General features: G+C 37.9%; 1 protein-coding gene across 1 annotated transcript in view; it reads left to right on the top strand.

Moving 5' to 3' along the window:
• Window positions 1–18,733, top strand: part of NISCH (nischarin) — a 31,443-nt gene extending 12,710 nt beyond the window's left edge. The window contains 17 exon segments of the mRNA XM_037384329.1: window positions 1,290–1,385; window positions 3,033–3,128; window positions 3,698–3,850; window positions 4,417–4,485; window positions 4,948–5,133; window positions 5,330–5,458; window positions 5,904–6,017; window positions 6,813–6,849; window positions 6,852–6,920; window positions 9,517–9,638; window positions 10,522–10,577; window positions 11,070–12,386; window positions 12,802–12,976; window positions 14,190–14,343; window positions 14,931–15,059; window positions 15,983–16,144; window positions 17,383–18,733. Of these exon segments, the coding sequence (XP_037240226.1) occupies window positions 1,290–1,385; window positions 3,033–3,128; window positions 3,698–3,850; window positions 4,417–4,485; window positions 4,948–5,133; window positions 5,330–5,458; window positions 5,904–6,017; window positions 6,813–6,849; window positions 6,852–6,920; window positions 9,517–9,638; window positions 10,522–10,577; window positions 11,070–12,386; window positions 12,802–12,976; window positions 14,190–14,343; window positions 14,931–15,059; window positions 15,983–16,144; window positions 17,383–18,011 (3,693 nt within the window). The 3' untranslated portion in view covers window positions 18,012–18,733.
• Window positions 18,734–19,217: the final 484 nt, after the last annotated feature.

Genomic DNA, 19,217 nt, shown 5'->3' with positions numbered 1-19,217 from the left:
GGCCACACAGTTTTTGCTACAAGCCAGGATGCTTTTGGTCGCCTTGGCCACCTGGGTGTGTTCAGCCAGCCATCAACCAGCGCCCCCAGACCCTTTCCCACCAGGCAGCTTCCCCGCCACTCTGCCCCCAGCCTGTAGTGCTGTGGGGGGTTGTTGTGACCCAACTGCAGGACCTGCCACTTCTCTTGTTGAACCTGTGCAAATTCAAATAATGCATGTGTATATAAATCCTTCCCCCTTTCTCACTGCTGACTGTATCTGAAAATTTTTATGAAATCTTAAAAACCTCAGTTTCATAGATGAGATGGCCCTGATTTTCTAGCTAAAATACAATTTCCGAATAAATGAAAAATGATGTCAGAACAGATCATATTTGTCTGGAGCCAGTTTGTTTTTTTTCCTCCGGAACAAGTGAATTGGAAAGACTTTTTCCTGAGTAACTTTTGTAACATTGCTTGCTACAGCTCAAAAACTTTTTAGCCCCTTTATTTACATGAAGAGTTTCCTTCTGTGTGGTGTGCTTAAAGGGGAAGTAAGTAGTGGATCAGGGGAAGCTTCACCGGAGGACTTAGGAAGTTGTGAAAGCAAAACCACAGCTGTACTGATATTTCTGTGGATCTTCAGTTGCCTTTACCATCCTCTGGATGCTGGAGAAGAGCATATTGTTTAGAAAAATACCCATCTTCAGAATTTCTGGCCCTTCTGAACACTTGTGAGCGGGCATCTTCAGCAAACATAAATGAAACCACCTGTCTTTTTATGCTACCAGCATGCTGAGGCCAGAATCCAATCACCATATGGAAATATTAGATCCGGTGTATTAGATGTGTACCAGTGTCTAATGTTTTCTTCAAACCTGTCTTGTCAGTGCCTTGAACTTCATCCTCTGTAGTGGAACTGAGGACAGTTCTGTCTTGGAGGATCCAGATGTGTCAGGGAAGTTGTTTTTAGTGAATGCAGCTCTGGCTTGGTCAGCTGAGAATGAAGCCTGAGTCAGTCCTGCCTGTAGTATCTTTTTTGCATGCTCCATGTGCTACAATATACAAGCACAAGGTGGCAGCTGAAGTTCAGTGCTTAAGAGTTTAGTGCACTTAATTGGAGCAACTAAAACATATTTTTTCCTGAAGAGTTAATCTGCAAGTTTCATCAATCATTCCATACTTGAAAAATTGATTGGAACTTTGTCTTTCCAAGCTGCTGTATTTGTGCTATTGTCTGTGTAAGACTATCTGAAATGTGGACCAGCTGGATTATGTGCACTAACTCTGTTCTTAAATGTTGATTACTAGGTCACTGGAACAGGGGGACCTTTTGGAACCAGTAACATTCAGGAGCATCTCTTGCCCTTTGATCTGTCAATTTTCAAATCGCTTCATCAAATAGAGGTATGACTGAGATAATGCGTGTCATTTTATGGAGGCTTTGTGAATGTCAGGTCTGCTGCCTATCTCCCAGAATTGGTAATTGTATGCTTTGATTTTGTGCTAGAATTGGGGCATGCAGTGTTTACAGGGACTGTTCCATTTGGGAAAAAATGTTTTTTTTTTTTTTCCACAAGTCTTGGAAATAAGGATGCAAAATATAAATGTTTAGAATAGCTTGCACTGTGTGTGCGCCTTCAAAAAGACTGAGATTTCCAGCATAGATGTAAAACCTAAAACCAGGGTGATTTTCCATTGCCTTGAAGATCTAACAAATGGGTTATAATGGGATCTCCTATTACAAAGCACTTTCTGTTTGGAAAGCACTAAATATTTGTGAAGATGTCCTGACATTAATTTTGCTTGTGAAAGTACATTTGTGTAGTGCTTCTTGTTTGATAATTTGCAGAATTTTTTCATTGGTTTGCTTTCACTGTGAGTGACAGGGTTTCTAGAAGTTGTCCAGTGAGTATTGTACAAAATACTTTCCTGACCACTTCAGATCTTTCTGGAGAGAGAATATTCCAATTTTGTTTTGCAGTCTATACTTGCTATCCACTTTTGGTGGATGCCATACCTTTTCTAGTGCATGAATGCTATGGTCTCATTGATCTGCGAGTCTGAGTTGGTTGAGAACTGAAGTGGATTTCTGAAGTCAGTGATTTATTGACATTTTAATGAGAGAAAGAAACTATAGTGGGCTGGAGAGTGGGAGAGTCTTAACATACTGCAGAGGGGATACTGCAGAATAGTATAAACTTTTCCTTTCCTCTGACAGTGGATAGTTTCAGGTGTAACTTTGCTTAATGGGGGGGGGAAGGTTATTGGTCTTCAAGACTTCTGTAATTGTATGTTCATTAAAAGTTTTGGCTTGACTGGTACCAGACTGACATTTTCATCTAGTAGTAAACACTGTCCAAAAATTAAGTAGTAATCTGGAAAGAATTTTTTCCTTTGGCAGGAGCTCTGTGTCTGTTTGGTGCCATTTCTCTGATACACCAGCAAATATGCTGGTTGTCATTGCACAATGTGTGTGACCATTGTGGGAACCTGGTTTCTTGACAGAGGCTGTAGCAGACCTTTGGCTTTGTTCCAAATTGGGTTACAGAAAAAAGACTTTGTAATCTTCAACTTAGTGTAATTAGCTCACTAGTGTATTAAATGCTTAGATTAGTATCCTCACTTCCTAGGCATTTCTTTTTTCTTATTTACAATAAAGAACATATGATACCAAAATAAACATGTCTGCAGGTAGAGCCATAGCTTGGGATACCTCTCCTTTTGATAGCAATAAAATACTGTGCCCTATTAAACTGACTGGGTAGTGTCACCTTGAAGAATACATGGGGCAGGTAGAAAGTCAGTGGAGAAGCAGCTTTGTTCAAACAGATGTTTGAATTTCACTTTTGTGTAGTCATGTCTCAATTTTTTGCTTTAGCTTTACCAAATGTAGGTATTTCTGACCTGATAATCTCAGGAGATTTTTAAGGGAGTACTGTAACTATTTTGAAAATTGGTAGAGAATCTGCTATTGAAGCTTTTTGCTGCCTCTTCCATGGCTCATTTTTGTCTGGTCTATCATTTCTGACTTTAACATTATTTTTTTAACAGATCAGTCATTGTGGGGGAAAGCTTATCAAAGGACTGACTTCATCAAAACATGCTCTGGCCACAATGAGCATTCGATTTTCAGCAACATCGATGAAGGTGAGAGTTTCTACTTCTGGTGGGTGTTCAAAGCATATGCAAAAATAACATGCATATTGTAGAAATAACCATTTGGAGTCCATGTAGTTCTCTGTACTGCCTATTGCAGGTCCTGCTTTTAAAACCGTGGAATTGAAAGGATTCTTTAACCTTTCAGAATCTCAACTTCAAGTGGAGGAAGTGTTTACATATGTCCCTTCACAGGGACATTTCTGATGCTTTTATTGGAATGTATGTTTCTGTTTTTCATCCAGAACTGAATGCATAAGTCTTACTCTTTTCTCTGGGCTTTGATTTGGCAAGGAATATCCAGTAGCATAATTTTCACAGTCCCTTTATTGTTTCTCCACATCCTCCAATTTGAATCAGCTGCTAGCGTTGGAACTCCCTCCCAATAGATCTAAAATAATTCTGACCCAGTCAGCTCACATCTTAAGATTTTACAACTTCAATCTAGGTGATTATAAAACTTAAATCTTCCTTACTTAAGTTTGTTTGCATTGCTTTCAAAACTATTACCTTTCGCTGAAGACTTAAGCATAGTATTTTAGTGTGCTTGTCTTAAATAGGAAATCCTGGTGCCTGAGGCCTCGGAGTTTGATCAGTGGGAGCCAGAGGGTGCATCTTCAAGTTGTCCAGTGACAGCAGTTATTCCAACGTGGAGAACCTTAACAACTTTGGATATGAGTCACAATAGCATCTCTCAAATTGATGATTCAGTGGTAAGAAATATTTTTTCATTTGTGGAAAAAGTATGACTGATCTCCAGTGACACGTTACACAGCAGAGATTTTGCATTTGCTTTATATATCTCTTTTCTGAAATACTCAGTTGCACATACTTTATGTTGATTAGCTACCCAAGTTAATGCTTAGGAGATTTTTCTTTTTACTACTTGGATATTTTCTTTGCTAAAGAAGAAACGTTTGTCATTCTATGCTCTGTAAGAAACACTTACATGAACACTTTGAAACGTGCTGTTACTGTTTGCATTGGCCTTAGTTCATGGGGCTAAACTGGGAGCAACTTATTTGTCTTCAGTGAGAAACCAGGTTTCAAATTAAAATTTAACCACACTCCTCAGAGTAATCTGGTTTTCTTAAGAACAAGATTAAATTCTGTTGTTCTATGTCACTTGGAATGCTTTTTTAATGCCAAAAACCAAGAAGAGGGATTGTGCATTCGATGATACCTTTCCTTTGCTTGTTGGTCAGTTGATAGTAAAGCAAGTATGGCCCAATTTATAAGCTAAACGCATTTGAGATGCACATTTTTTCTTCTCTTCTAGAAATTGATTCCGAAGATTGAATTCCTGGATTTGAGTCACAATGGGGTGTCTCTGGTAGAAAATTTACAGGCAAGTGATGCTTTTGAAGGTGTTTTTGTTGTTTTTTTTAAACAGACTGCCTGAGACCTTGGAACACATATTCTTTTGCTTCAGAGTTTTGTTGATTATTTTCCTTCTGGAGAATAGTTTAAGCCCAAAAAGCTTGTCCTTCATAACGTCAAGTACTCTTAGTGGTTCATTTCTTACTTTGGATATTTTCATTTCTTTGCCAATGCTGACGTACAACATTAGTCCTTAACTCAGTTCATTCACTGTCAGCTGTATCTGTGGGTTGGTAAAAATGCAGTTGAGGAAGTTCCTTTTATATAAGCTTGAACCTGTATAATGACCAATTTCATGTTTTTCATGCTAGGCAGTGTCCAGCATGAAAACACTGTTGCACAAAAAAAGAGCAAGCCATAATGAAATGTCTTTTGTATTGTTTAATTTTAATGGATTGGTGTATGACATAGATTTTCTGTGCTTTTGTAGCATCTTTACAACCTTGTTCACTTGGACTTATCCTACAACAAGCTTACATCACTGGAAGGTGTTCACACAAAACTGGGAAACATCAAAACTCTAAATTTAGCAGGCAATCAGCTGGAAAGTCTGTGTGGTCTTAACAAACTGTATTCGTTAGTCAACTTGGATCTGAGCAACAACAAAATAGAACAGGTAACTTGATTTTGTTGTTGATTTGTGCTTTTGATCACAAGCTGTTTCTTTTACTGGGTGAAACTGCAAATAAAAGTGGCTGTAGCAATTTTTTTTTTCTAGTTATCACATGTAATTTATGTAAGAAAGACTCAAGTCTGTATGTTCGTTTTCATTTAGCCAAACTCTAGCAATCCTTTTATTCAAAAACTTTCAGATTGATGAAGTAAAAAACATAGGAAACCTCCCATGCTTAGAAAAGGTGGTCTTATCCAGCAATCCATTGAGCATCATCCCTGACTACCGGACCAAAGTACTTGCTCAGTTTGGGGACAGGGCCTCAGAGGTAAGCCACAGTGTGCTTCTTCCTTTAGAGCTGGCATTTGAAAAAATCTTTTTTTAAACCCTGGTGAGGAAAGTAGAGCGAATGTTCTAAAAACCTGATGCGTTTTTAGTGTGTGTTGGAGAAGACCTTTAGAAAATGAAACTATATTAACATTTGACAGTGCTGCTGGATGTAAATGAAAGTTTACCTGGTCTTCATTGCATAACCGTATGTTAATATTGAAACAGAGTTGTGCTAGAAGGGTGTTAAGCTTACCAAGCATTTCTGAGTTTGCATTAAACTCACAGCATGTTAATGCAGTGTCTGTGATAATTGTTTTTGTGTAATGGTTACAAAGGTGCATATAGTTTGCATTAAGCTAAGTTAATATTTAATTACATTCACGAAAATAAATTGCAGAGCTGCCTTGTTTTCAATATTTTTAGTTGTTTTAACATTTTTTTAGGTCTGTTTGGATAACACTGTTACCACAGAAAAGGAACTAGACACTGTGGAAGTACTAAAAGCTATTCAAAAAGCAAAGGAGGTTAAATACAAACTGAGCAACTCTGATAAAAAGGTGAGTTTGGTGCAGTGAGAGGAGTAGGGTGTGCTGCATACGAAAACAATTTCTATGAATTTGATCTAGTGGAATTGATTAAACTTTCCTTAGCATTAAAGATTTTACACTTTCTTTGTGCTTTAATGTGGTATGAACTTTTAATGTTGCCTCTTTCCTATTTAGTTTCAGTGTATTTCAGTAATTATCTGACCTTCGTTTTTGTGCTGGCTTGGGAGAGAGGAAGTGGGAGGAAAAGATAAGATGACTTAATTGTGTACACAATGAATATGCAGTTGACCTTAACAGACATATTTTAAATATGATACAACTATTGCAGAAGTGTGATTTTACTGCTTGTGTTGCAGAGTACTGAAATGACTTTCCCAAACTTTATTCTTGTGAGTATTTAGCAGTGGGAAAGAATCAGAAATTGGAATCCTTCTTGCCTTCTCTTGTGTGTGTGCTGTGTAGTTGGTTAGTCTTGTTTTGGTAATAAACTTATATCAGGACCTATTCTGACCCTATAGTGTAGAAAACCTGTTTCGCTTTCTTGTTTGTGAAACTCACTGCTGGTTTGGTCAATACAGTGACTAGTTAGTGATCAGAATGACCTTCTAATGGATTCTTAGTGGAATTCCACTTAATGTGAAAATAGAAACTTCAGAGGATGTTGCCTCCCTGCCAAAAAAAATAAGCTGGCACTAACTTTCCTTTTACTAAAATTGAGAAAGCTTGTAGACATTTTAGTTCAGGATCTAATGTGTCCTGTGTATTTAGGTTTTTTCTTTAATCACTGCATACTTTCTTTATTAGATCAGTGAGGACTCCAGGCTCACTGCTGCCAGCTCCAAATCAACTGTTCTTCTCTTACTGTTCGTCCTTCCTCTCCCTCTCTGCCTCGTCCTGTCAGCTCCAGCCAAGGTAATCATGTATGTATCGTGCTGCTGGGCTGAGCCTCTTGGTTCTGCTTTTCTAAGCTGCATTGATATACATGAGTATTCCGTGCATGGATATAGGATTTACCAAGACAAAGCAGAAAGACCTGGTAGTATTGATTGGCTTAGGAAGTGGAGTTGTATGTATGTGAATCAGCAAAACTGACCTGTGGTTCACTGTAGTCTTAACTGTAGTGGAAGTCTGGGAACAGGACTTCTTTTTACTGCATCATCCTGCAGAAATCACCAGCAGAGGATTATGTATCTTTTCGTAGATTAGATACATGCATTAATAGAAAACTATGGCATATATAGACATGCTTTTAAAATTGCTTCTCTGTCTCCTTTTGGTCTGCAAAATGTGAGCTCAAGCAGCATATGTGCCATTATTGTTATTTTGTAAGAGCTGCATTTCTGTCAAACAAGGAAGAAGATAGAAAAAGGAGATGAATACAAGAATTGTGGGATTAGCATTCTGGCTGAGCCTGCAACTGTAGCACATCTGTTGTGCTTTACAGCACCTACTAACCTTAGGTGAAAATTATTTTTACTGTATGTTTCAAAGAAGTGTGCCTCTTGCATTAGGAACTTGGAAGAACGGCTTTCATCTTTTGCCAGGAGTGTGTAAGACTGATTGATGTGAACATTCATTTGTGACTGGGAAGAAGAGAGAAAGATACTTTTGTTTGGCTTTTGCCTGAGTGAAAACTTCAAGTGCAGTAGAATATGAATAGTGGGAGAAGACCATTTAAAAGAGCGGGGATTATATTCTCAATAATTCATGGTTTAACAGTTTACTCTTAAGTCAGTGGATTGGGGAGAAAAAACATGCTTGAAAAAACTGAACTTTGAAAAAAGTCCATTGCTGTAATTTCTACTATAAGTTTCTTAGTTCACTCTAAAAATGAAATTATTCTGACAGGTTTTGATTAAAGGACAGACAACTTGGATACAGATTTACTTGCTATGTATGTACTTCATTTGCCCTTGAAGCCCTTTCTAGATCATTTTTCATCTGCAGATAAAATGCCAGTTTTCCTAAAATGAAATCAGTGCTTGCTTTAAAGCATTAAACATTTAAATTACAGGATTGAGACAGTTTGTATAATAACCTGGAGTTTTATACAGAACTAGCTGTAAAAATACATGCTAGCAATCACTGTGACTGTTGAACAGTTATTTGTCAATAGTCTTTTTCTATTACAGTAAATGTTTAGGAATAAATTTTGAGAGAAAAAAACCCTAGATATTTCTTTCTGAAGTACTTGACAGTTTTGAAGAGACTGGTATAAGATTCAAGGTTTATTTACTGTAGTCCTTTCCTCTAAGTTTCCTTTAGTAGAATCTTGAGGAAGGGTTTTATCAATAGTAAGAAAATGAGGACTAAGGCAGGCTGTTTCTCAGCTTTAACAATAGAAATTATTTGCTACATATCTAGCTATCAAGAGTTGTCTTCAAAATACTTATTTTGAGAAATCTTTTTTAAAAAATAGAAATATGCTAGGCAATTAGTTTCACTGTTAGACTTTAAATCATGAATAATGGAATAAATTTCCTGATATGCTATTTCTATGAATTGTTTTCTCTGCAGCTTTTCTAGACACCATCTGTTTCCGTAACACATTATTCATATTCAATGTTGCTGGCAAATGGCTTGTGGAAAAAGATTAAATATTTATATAGGAAACAACCCCCCCCCAAAATAATGCTGTCATGTTCTGTTTTTCCTGTCAATTTATTTCCTCCTTGCTAACACAGTATTTTAAGTGATAAATACCTCTTATGTTTCCTCTGACTATGAGGTGGTTTGATGTAATCTGCTAAATTTACTATCAATCCAGAAAGATACATGCAGGAGTTCTTATACTCAAGCCAGGAACATATCTACACTGTAACTCTGCACATTGATATACTTGAGCTGGCTCAGTGGTAACACTGAAAATTGATGTGCTCTGTGTCAGTGAGATGCTGTGAATCTCAAACAAGGAAGAAGTCAAATGTCCCTGAGAGTGTTGGCTTATACGCACTTGTGATGCAAGTTTTTACTCATGATTCAGCTTTGAACCCTTCTAAAGGGTTCTGAATAGGGTGAGATAATTGTCTTGAGTGGCATTTGAGGGATCAGACCTTCTGAGTCTGGTTGAAGATTTTACACAGATATACTCACTCCCTTGAAGCCTACAGATGTTTGAGAAAATGGTACAAAGAGTGCTTGGCTGTGTTGCCGGTCTGGCAATGTTTTGGTAAAAGCAGTGGTTAGTATTAATAAAACTGACTAGCAATGTTAAAACTAAACCATGTGAAGAATTCTTACACCAGGTGTTGAGATTTAAATTGTTAGCTTGAAAAATGAGCTTTAGCAGTCTTTAATGCAACTTTCTGTGCAGTTAAAGATATATCTGTAATTAGACTAAAATTCTGCTTGCTTTTGTTTTGCCCTGGCTATTACCTTCAGCTTTCTTAAGATCTGATTATACATCACTAGATTATACAGTTTTAATCCTACTTGTTTGGCAGAAAGTATTAGATGTTCATTTTGGTTTTACTTCAGTGATTTTAAGAGCTGGTTATATTTGTTCTAGGAATAATTTGTGAAGAAACAGTCCTAGCCAGCAGTTTTTTGCAATCCAGTGGTTCGACTCCTACAGACCATACAGTTCCCCAGAGATGCTTTGAAATACCAGACTCCAGATGTAAAAATCAGGTAACTGCATCCTTCTGCTTTTATTTTATGGTATTTTTTAAAAGGTGGTTTTGCAAGCTTATTTCTGATATTAAACTTCTGTTGTTACAGTAATCCATAACAAAATGGTTTTGATTCTTACAGCTATTATAGTGGAAAAGGAGGTAGTCCCAGATTTGAGTCAAGGGGTTGGTCCACCTTGTAAATTAAATGCATAATCCAAATTTACCAGAATTGCAGAGAATTGTTGTCACTGTCATGACTTTGAGATGTTTACCCAGTATTAGTATTGCATCGTTTGATACCCACTTAAATACTGAGTGTAAGACTTCTATCTTTATTACAATATCAGTTTTTGGAAGGCAATTCTTTTTACTAGTAGAGCGGAAGAACCTTCTCCCTGTCAATAGGTAATGGCCTTCATTTGTCTTCAAAGTCCTGCTGTTTGATAACTTCTGTATTGTGATTTCATTTGTTGCACTGGAAACCCTTCATATGCATGGCTTCAAGGAATGAGACAGCAAGACTTGGGGGAGTCTCTTCCTTTTCTACCAGTGTAATTGGTCTTTGTCAAGTTCGTTTACTTTTTTGCCTCACTTTACAGTATTACAGTAAATATTTGTAGTGTGCTGAAGTGTGTATGGGTCACAAGTTGGATCTATGCTCAACTCTGAAGCAGAGCTCGTCCTTTTCCTGCCTTAATTGAATGCCCAACTGTAAGCAGATAGTATTTTGGGATTGTCAATTAGCTGTTCAGCTGCCCATGAGTACAACAGTCAGGACTCAGCAGTGAGTTGGCCAGCTTTAAAAAGGGGGAGCCACCACTGAGCTTGCTTTTCATGTATGCTGAAGCCTGACAAAGCTGTAAGTAGGTGACAGCTTCGTGATGGTGCTTTTTCCTTAGGCACCTGCCTCTCTCTTGGATTCATGCAAAGAGTATGGAAGTGGTCATCATATGTGGTAAGCCGGACACATAAGTTCTGTTTTAAATCCTTGTTAGCTTTTGGGTAATAGGTGGATGTTGCATTTTTAAACTTTGCCTTTAGGGCAGAACATGCTCATTGTATGCTGCCTCTGGGGGTTTTTTGAACCAGGATCAGTTTCATGGTGTATATTGTTTTTAACCTTTGACCCCTGTAATGCAGTTGGTAGTTTCAAAATCAGTGATAGCTGTATTATAAAGTCTTCTAAATTGTAACGGTATGCTTATTGTGGATGGGAAATGGAAGATGAGTTAAACATCTTAGGTTCTTACTTTCTGTAGAATTACATGCTACCAGCCTTTAAAATCAGTGGCTGCGTGCAGTATGAAGATGTTTTACAAAATCACACTGACTTAATTGTAGTAACAAATGTAAACGTTGCCGTTCAGAGAAGCAGCACCATGAATTGTAGGTAACTATGACTTCTTTAACTCCAGCTTGTACTTACTGTGGCTTATCTCTTTTGAAGTTTGGATCATTCAGAGGAAGAACACTGTGCAGTGCTTGACCCCTGTAACACCGTCATCTTGCCTTTTAATTGTATGTCATACACTGCCACAAACCAAGATTTTATCCAGCACCTTTCTGCCTTGATAGTGCAGACTGTACAGAGATCACCTCCCTCCTTTACAGAGAATGAAGGAAGTCCTCCATCTGATTCCAGAACCACAGACAAAGAAGATGGATATTTTGAAATGGGACTTCATGAAGGAGATCAGACTTTTGAATTCAGCACTACTTCAGATACTCGGTCATCTGACAACATAGCAGTGGAGAGTGTTGACATAGTCAAAATTCTCTGGAGTTTTTCTATTCACATTCACAAAGGACTCAGGCAGTTTGCTTCCTGTTTGGTTTTGACTGATGATATGCTAGCTGTGTTTGAGATTCCTCATCAGGAATTGAGAGGAAATTGCCAGCACATCCCTTCTGTTTTGAAATTAATGCTGTGTTTTCCATATACTGATCTAACAGAATTTGGCTTTCTCCTGCCAGAAATCTGTTTAACACTGAAGCTGAAAAGCAGTGACAACTGCTTGTTTATTGTTTCAGACTCCCAGAATCTTCAAGACTTTTATTCCTGTTTACACATGTGTTGCTCTCAGCACTACACATCAGTGTTACCAAGCTCCACATTGTACTGTGGAAAAGCAAACCTTCAAGAGTTTCTCTGTCAGCTTATGGAATTGAATTGCATTTCAGCAGAAGATGTTGAAGTAAAAGGTTGTTTCCCCACCTATCTTGTTTATGGGACTAAAACCAATGTTCAGAAAATCTTAGATCAACCAGAACCAGCTGGCAATAACAAAGAATGGTCAAAAAACGTTTTGTGTTCTGTACTTTATTCTTCAGTGTATAAATCTTCTGACCAGGGTCCCTGTGTGGTCCATCCATGTTGGATATTTCTAACACCCCAGCATTTGTACATAGTAAAGGTGGATTTTGGTTTATTGCCAGGTAAATGGGTAGGCACAGAAGAGTTGGGAAGTGTATTTAAGCTGAATAGGATTCCGTTAGCATCGCTTGTGTTGTATCCGACTCATGGTTCCATCCAGCAGAAGGGTTCATTTTTGGATGGACATGTGCTGCAGTTCCTTGTTGGATACAGATTTGTTACAGCAGTGTTTGTTCTACCTCATGAGAAATTCCACTTCCTAAGAATCTACAGTCTTTTAAGAACACTCCTGCAGGATGTTAAGACTATTATTATTTTCAAAGCTTCAAGCAAATCAGATGCTGTAAGAAATCACGTTGTGGAGGCAAACAGACATGGTCAGTCAGCAAGGTAACAATTCCCATGAACTGTCTGTTGCACAGTGTGGAAGTTAACTGTGGCCTAGCCAGTGTGTTTGCAGTGCTCACTATAATTGTTTTTGGCCCGTAGTATTGAAGTACTCTTTCATTCTGCTAGTTTGTAGTATGTGTGAGTGGTTATCCTGGACTGAACCTGTCCGCCGCCTTGTTTCTATTTCATTGTTGCAACATAAAGCGTATTTTCTTAGGAAGGAGACTTCCTATTTTGTGTGCTTGCAGGCTGAGGTCATGGCAGATTGACAGCTTTGCTCAAGATAATAATTTAAATTGTTAAGAATAGAAGTTGCCCATTTCCAATTTCTGAATGGAATATAAAGTATTAATTCTTGTAGGGGAAGAGACGTGTATTTCCTTAAATTTTGATGTGTTTTCTGGATCTCTTCTAGCTTTTGCAGGCCTCATCTGACGCTGTCATCCTTATATCCATCTGAATTTCTTATGCAGAAGATAACAGAAGACAACCAGATTCCTGTTCACCTTCATGTTTCTGTGTCTCTGCAGTACGTGGCTGGGCTGAAAGGAAATGCTCTAGTTGAGTTCTTCCATGGCAACATTGCAGAGGTATTGTGCCTAGCCCAGGTGTATAAAAAGATGCCTTGTGGCCCTTCAGTACTAGTCAGCATTTTAAAAAGAACTTTCCTGATCAAAATTACAAATAAGATTTAGGTGTTGTGAAATGTGGAAGTGTTTTGGTCAAAAAAACCTGTTTGCATTGCTCTAATTTGGGTTCTTCACTGCAGTGATTGGGATCCTGCCAGGTGTGTTTTGCCTCCAGGATCCTTGATGCAGAACAGAAGAATACATTAGTGTGTGTCTTGAAGATATGATTAATTCAAGACTGTTCCTCTTTTTCTTTAGAGTGGCAAAAGTAAAACTGGAGTGGAATTATTTTGTGATGGTATCTATGTAGCTAAATCAAATGTGTTCTGAGTCCTCTGTGTGGTATGTGTGCATGAATATAACATGTGTGTGGCTGTAGGTACTCCTACATGAAACATGAGCAGATAAGCCTAATTTCTGAGCAGATTTATAATTTCTGGGGAGCATCGAATTTAAAACTACAAATCTTACCTTAAATTCATGTTGTGGCTTTGAGTGGTAAGTCATTGTGGTCCAAGTACAAATGTCAATTGAAAAGCTTATAGAGAAACAGACCTTTTTTTATTCCCTTACCTCACTTTGAAATCTTACAAGTAATCAGAAGTTAAGTTGTGTTTCTGGCTTTACACTGTGAGAAGCTGATAAAGCATGGGACTCATCTGAGGAGTAACAGTAAGCTCATCAAGCTAGAAGCTGGGAAGATGCCTAATTGGAATGGCAGTGGCAAGCTGTGCTTCTGCCCTCCCTTGATGGTCTTTGAATCCAGCCCATCAGCAGTGACTGAAGGCTCGGTAGACTTGATGAGGCTTGGGAGGGCAGTGCTCTTCTGTTGATTAAAATTTATCTGCAGCATCTGTTCTAGAAAGTCTTTCTTGTTGTGCAAGAGATGTTTTTCTTTTTTCTAGTTTTGGTCAGAAAACAAGGAATAACTGGAATGCGACAGAAAAATTTTCTTAGGGGAACACAAGACATTTTCAGTGAACTGCTATTGTGTTTACCTCAAACCTGCTGTGTTTAGCAGCTTTGAATTGAACTTCTGCTCTTTGACGACAGCATGTTCAGATGCTTCTGATTTTGAAATTTTTTCTAGTGGTCTAAGTTGCCTCTAAGATGATGAAACTATATGAAATATCTAAGTGTGCAAGTGATTTATAAAATACATTTTACATTTTAGGTGGAAAATGAAGAGTTGAGACATCTCATGTGGTCCTCAGTTTTGTTTTACAAGACTCCCAATGTGGAAGTGATGGCTTGTGTGCTTCTCTCAACAAAAGCTATTTACTTTCTGTTGGATGATTCTTTCATTCATGCTGATGAGCACCAGTCGGGTGAGATAGCTATTCTGATCCCTTGATAATGCTACCAACTTAATCCTTGTTTGTGTGTTCAGTTTAAGTACCAGTTTTGGCCAATACTCTTACTTGAATGTCCTAGTTGAGGGAGGGAGTGGCAGTTTGCTGTATGCAAAGCACTTGCTGTGAGGCTTTTATGTTCAAAAAAACAAGTTCTTGAGTCATGGCTGCTTCTCAAACAAGACCCATGTGCTGTTGTATCCATTGTTTTCTCAGATGTCATTTCATAGTCTGTAGCATCACCTGGGCAGCTAAAGGCCCTTTCATTGCTCTTCATTTACCATTTTGGTTATAAAACTAATCGTATGCATTCAGTTCACACAAAAGTGGTTTGTTAGTGAATCTGCTGACTTAAATCTGTGATACGATGGCTACTTCAAGATATGCTGCTAACAAGGACATGTAGTTGAGTGTGTTGCTTGAGAAATTACTAGCCACTATTCTCACTTTCTTCCTAATTTCTTCCTTCAAATAGTATATAGGTGTAAGATTTTAATATAAAAATATGCGTATAGAAAGAAGGATAGTATTTTCTTTTGGCTTTGTATATCCTTTTTTCACAGATTTTTGGGACAAAGACAACTCAGATTGTGCAAATAGTTCTTTCCACCTCTCTTGCTGCTTTGTGCTAAAACTCAACGACCTGCAGTCAGTAAATGTTGGCTTGTTTGACCAATACTTCCGAATTACTGGTGAGTACATCTTGTGCTTTGTTTTTCCAGTTCTGTTTGGCCTGTTTAGTCTTGTCTTAGGTGGACTCATGTCTTAATTTTATTAGTGAAATGGAAGAGTGTATCATTTCATTGCTTCTTTTTTTAAAAAAAATGAAGCTAATGTAACAATGGTGCTGTACCAGTAGGCTGATAATACTGTCTTGCAACAGTAATTGAAGTAACTGGGAAGCTGAATACCAATGAATTAATTGGTCCCACAAGTGCTTTTAAAAATTCTCCTGTCTTAACAACACATCAAAAGGGAAATCTAAAGACTTTCTTGTTGTTCTGAGGCTTTGGCTTGCAATGAAGAGTAAAATTGAGGAACTGCCCATGTTGCAAACTGTGTACTTGATTATTGACTTTTTGGATGGAAAATGAGGTCTTAAAATTTTATGAAAGGTAATGGTGTCAACCTAAAATGGAATGGAAATAACGTGGGTAAAGTTCTTGGCTGGTGCTTTGCCTCAGTCCCACTACATGAGCACCATACATTGCCGTGTTCTAAAATGTCTTCCAATTTTGTTGAGACCTCAGTGAGGGTGGGGAATCTCTCCTGTGGAAATGATTTAAAGTGACCTTACACAGAACAAATTCACAAAGCTGAGGGCAGGTTTTTCTGTAAGAGAAATTGTAATAAGGTGATAATAAGGTTGAACCCCCCTGCAGCAATAGCTAAACAGTTAAATCCTAAGTGTATCACTTTATATTTATTTTTTGAGGAACTTGTAGCGGTTTCTGTTACTCTTTTTCCAAGGATTTGAAAACTTTGAGTAATGATGCGTGTTTTAAGGAGGAATAATCCTTGCAAGAGGTCTTTCCTGATGACAGTTGCATGTTGGTTGAAGAAGTTATAACACCACATACAGATTTGAGTGATTTGTATTCTGTCTTCTCTTCAGGACACTCTGCAGATCATATAGTCACCTGCCTGACAAGAGACAGTTACAACACTCACACTTTCATACAGCAGCTTATGGCAGTTCTGTCATTGCTTGCACGCACGCCTTCACCTGAACCGGTAGATAAAGACTTCTACTCTGAATTTGGGAGTAAAAACACAGGTGAGTGGTCTTTTCTATGTGTCATGAGTTATCTTGTGCATCATACTTAGGACATCATCTAGAGTATACTGATTAAAAACTCTTTTGAGTGAAACGTCTGCATCAGTTGTTTCCTATTTGATACTTTACCAAACTCCCTGACTTTAATTACCTTACATGGCTTAGCTGAACAGAGTTATTAAATATCAAGTCTTGCACATGTGAAGTTAGCGGTGGCTTCTTGAGTCAGCAGAAACAGCATTTCCTATACAGTATTTTGGGGTGTGTACTAGTGTAGCTTCCACTGCGAGTTTCAGCCTAATGTATAGAGTTTTGGAAGTCATCAAAAAGTAGTGAAGGTAACAAAGTCTGAAGGGTCACATTTTTTCCCCGCTTGGTCAAATAAGAGTCCTGTCATTCTGTGAGAATGTAGTGAAGTGAAAACTAGACTTCAGGTGTGTTAGGTTCAGTTCCACTATCAGGTGAAACTTTTTTGCATAGAATTCTGAAGCCAGTTGAAGGCACAAAATAAAATGGCATTTTTCTGAAGAACAATTGTTAACTGTTTTAAGGAGAAGCTGTGTAAGCCCAGAAAGTGCAAGGTTTAATGAGAAATCATATCTTTTATTGGACCAATTGCTGTATGTGAAAAAAGCAGACGTGCTTCCTTCAAGCTTTGCTGTGTTGTATTTCAGCACTTACAGTAATATGAGACTGCAGTGTTACCTCCTGCCACTGCAGAACATAGCATGGAGCAGAGGATTGTGCTCATCCAGTAGGAATATAAAAGCAATTCATGTAGAGTCTTCTGTTTCTACTTTTTTGTTGTTTTAATTTTTGCCTTTTCTCTCAGCTTAAAAGAAGCAGGGATTTTATTTTTGTTCAGTGATCTGATAATGCTTTCAGTGAGTTCAGAACTGAGGAGTGGGAAGGAGGCAGAGGAGCTCAGCTAGTAGGGAGGTGGATAATCTCTGGTATGAGAATCCAGCTGTATTTCCTTTAACCTCTTCTGCCATCGCCCTCAACTAGATAAGTGGTTAGAAATCAGCACAAAAGTATGTTGGTAATGCAAGAGAGACTCCAGTAGAGATCTACAATAAAAAAAATATTATTCCAATATTGTGTAAGTGCAACCATATATGAATAGATACAAATCTTTTAATTCCTCCAGCTGCAGCCAACTGTCAAAAGTTGTCACTTATCCTAATACATTAAGAAAGTATTGTACTAAATAGAAGTGTAATGTATGTTTCTTGCAGGAAGAATGGAGAATTATGAACTGATTCACTCTAGCAGAGTAAAATTTATTTATCCAAATGAAGAGGAAATTGGGGACCTTGCTTTTCTAGTGGCAGAGAAGATGGATGGTTTGACAAATCTTCAGTCCCTCAACATCCTTCTGTATGTGTTGGCATTTCAAGTAAATAATGTTGAAGGATCTGCCCAAAACACTAGTTCACTTCAACCGAAAACACTTATATTAACCAGCTCTGATTTGTTCCTCTTTGATGAAGATTATATCAGTTACCCACTACCCGAATTTGCTAAGGAACCACCAAAGAGAGATAAGTACCAGCTTGCAGATGGAAGACGAATCCGGGATTTAGATAGAGTCCTTATGGGTTATCAGACATATCCACAGGCCCTTACATTTGTGTTTGATGATGTTCAGAATGAGGATCTGATGCAGAATTTGACACTAGATCACTTTGGAGAAACTAATAGTGCCCCAAAGGGAAATGCCAAACAAGAAGGCAGCAGGAATAGAGAGATCCAGTGGTACATTTTTATCCCAAGTGCAGAAAGCAGGGAGAAACTAATTTCATTGCTTGCAAGACAGTGGGAGATCCTGTGTGGTAGGGAACTGCCTTTGGAACTCACTGGGTAGTTACTGCACAGCTAAGTCATTTCAGTGTCTATCATAAGGTAAAGCACAGCATTTAAATAGATAGCACCTGTCATGTTCTGTTTTTTTAATAAGGAGCTGACCTGGACCCTTGCTTCCTAGTACTGTGAACACTTAATAGTACATAGAAATATTTTGAAGTGTTAACTGGGGACTGAATTTCTTGTAAAGTCTATTTTTTATGCAATAGTATATAGTAAAAAAACCACCATGAGACATCCTGGGAAACTGTATGGAAAAATTAAGGAGTCAACACGAGATACACTGTCGTCTAGGGCTGTTAAGGTTTCTGCTATTTTTCTGTATATATCAGTCTTGCTGTTCTATACAAATTGTAATATGTAAATAAGGGTAAATGCTTGTGTATGGTCAAGTGCAATGTTCTTTGTACAAGAAGTATTTTGGGTATGCTGCTAATGCTTATTATTTAATGATCTTAGTTTTACATACATTTTTGTTTGAGGCCAAATGTAATTATTTGCTGCCAGTCATGAACTTTAGCAGTAAAATTTGAGCCACAAGCAGGTGACAGATTTTCGTAAAGAACGGCCTGTTAAAGGTCCACTCAGTATCATCTTGAAAATGGAAATACCCAACATGGGTATATGAGCATTTTGTCAGCAAATAATGAATTTGTATCTCTGAACACAAAGTCTTTCTTTTGCCTATCTTGTCAATACAAATAAAGTGTAATTTGACAGTTTTCTTTTGGCCTTGTCTTTATTCAGGTTTGTCTTGTGTTTGCAGGATACCATATGGCAGTTCAGCAGCACATACTGCATTCCTAGAATATATTGTAAAGTATGAAATGTGCAGCAAGATGAAAGAAGAACATAGTTTATCCTACTGTAGCAAGTTTGTACTGGTCCAGAAATAGAGCTGAGTCATGGAAACTGAAGATCTGCAGCTTCTAAACAGAATTTTAGGAGGATTTATTTCAAGTACTTTTACTTCTCCATCAGATATTAGGAATTTGCTTTGCAAGCTTTCATCTTTAACTTGAATACTACTGTGCCCAACAAGTTTTAGCCTACCCCATAGCAGTAAAATCCCTACTCGCTATTATGAAGACAGATACCAGTACTTTGAAAAAGTGTTCTATGCCCCCTGGGATTAAGAAGGGAAGAACAGTTTTGTTACATGTGTCAGCTGGTGTTGCTTAAAACTGATGCTCCTTAAACACAGAAA

Source organism: Falco rusticolus, chromosome 4 (genome assembly GCF_015220075.1).
Source record: "Falco rusticolus isolate bFalRus1 chromosome 4, bFalRus1.pri, whole genome shotgun sequence".
Taxonomy (NCBI): domain Eukaryota; kingdom Metazoa; phylum Chordata; class Aves; order Falconiformes; family Falconidae; genus Falco; species Falco rusticolus.
This window is presented reverse-complemented; position numbering and strand designations above follow the sequence as displayed.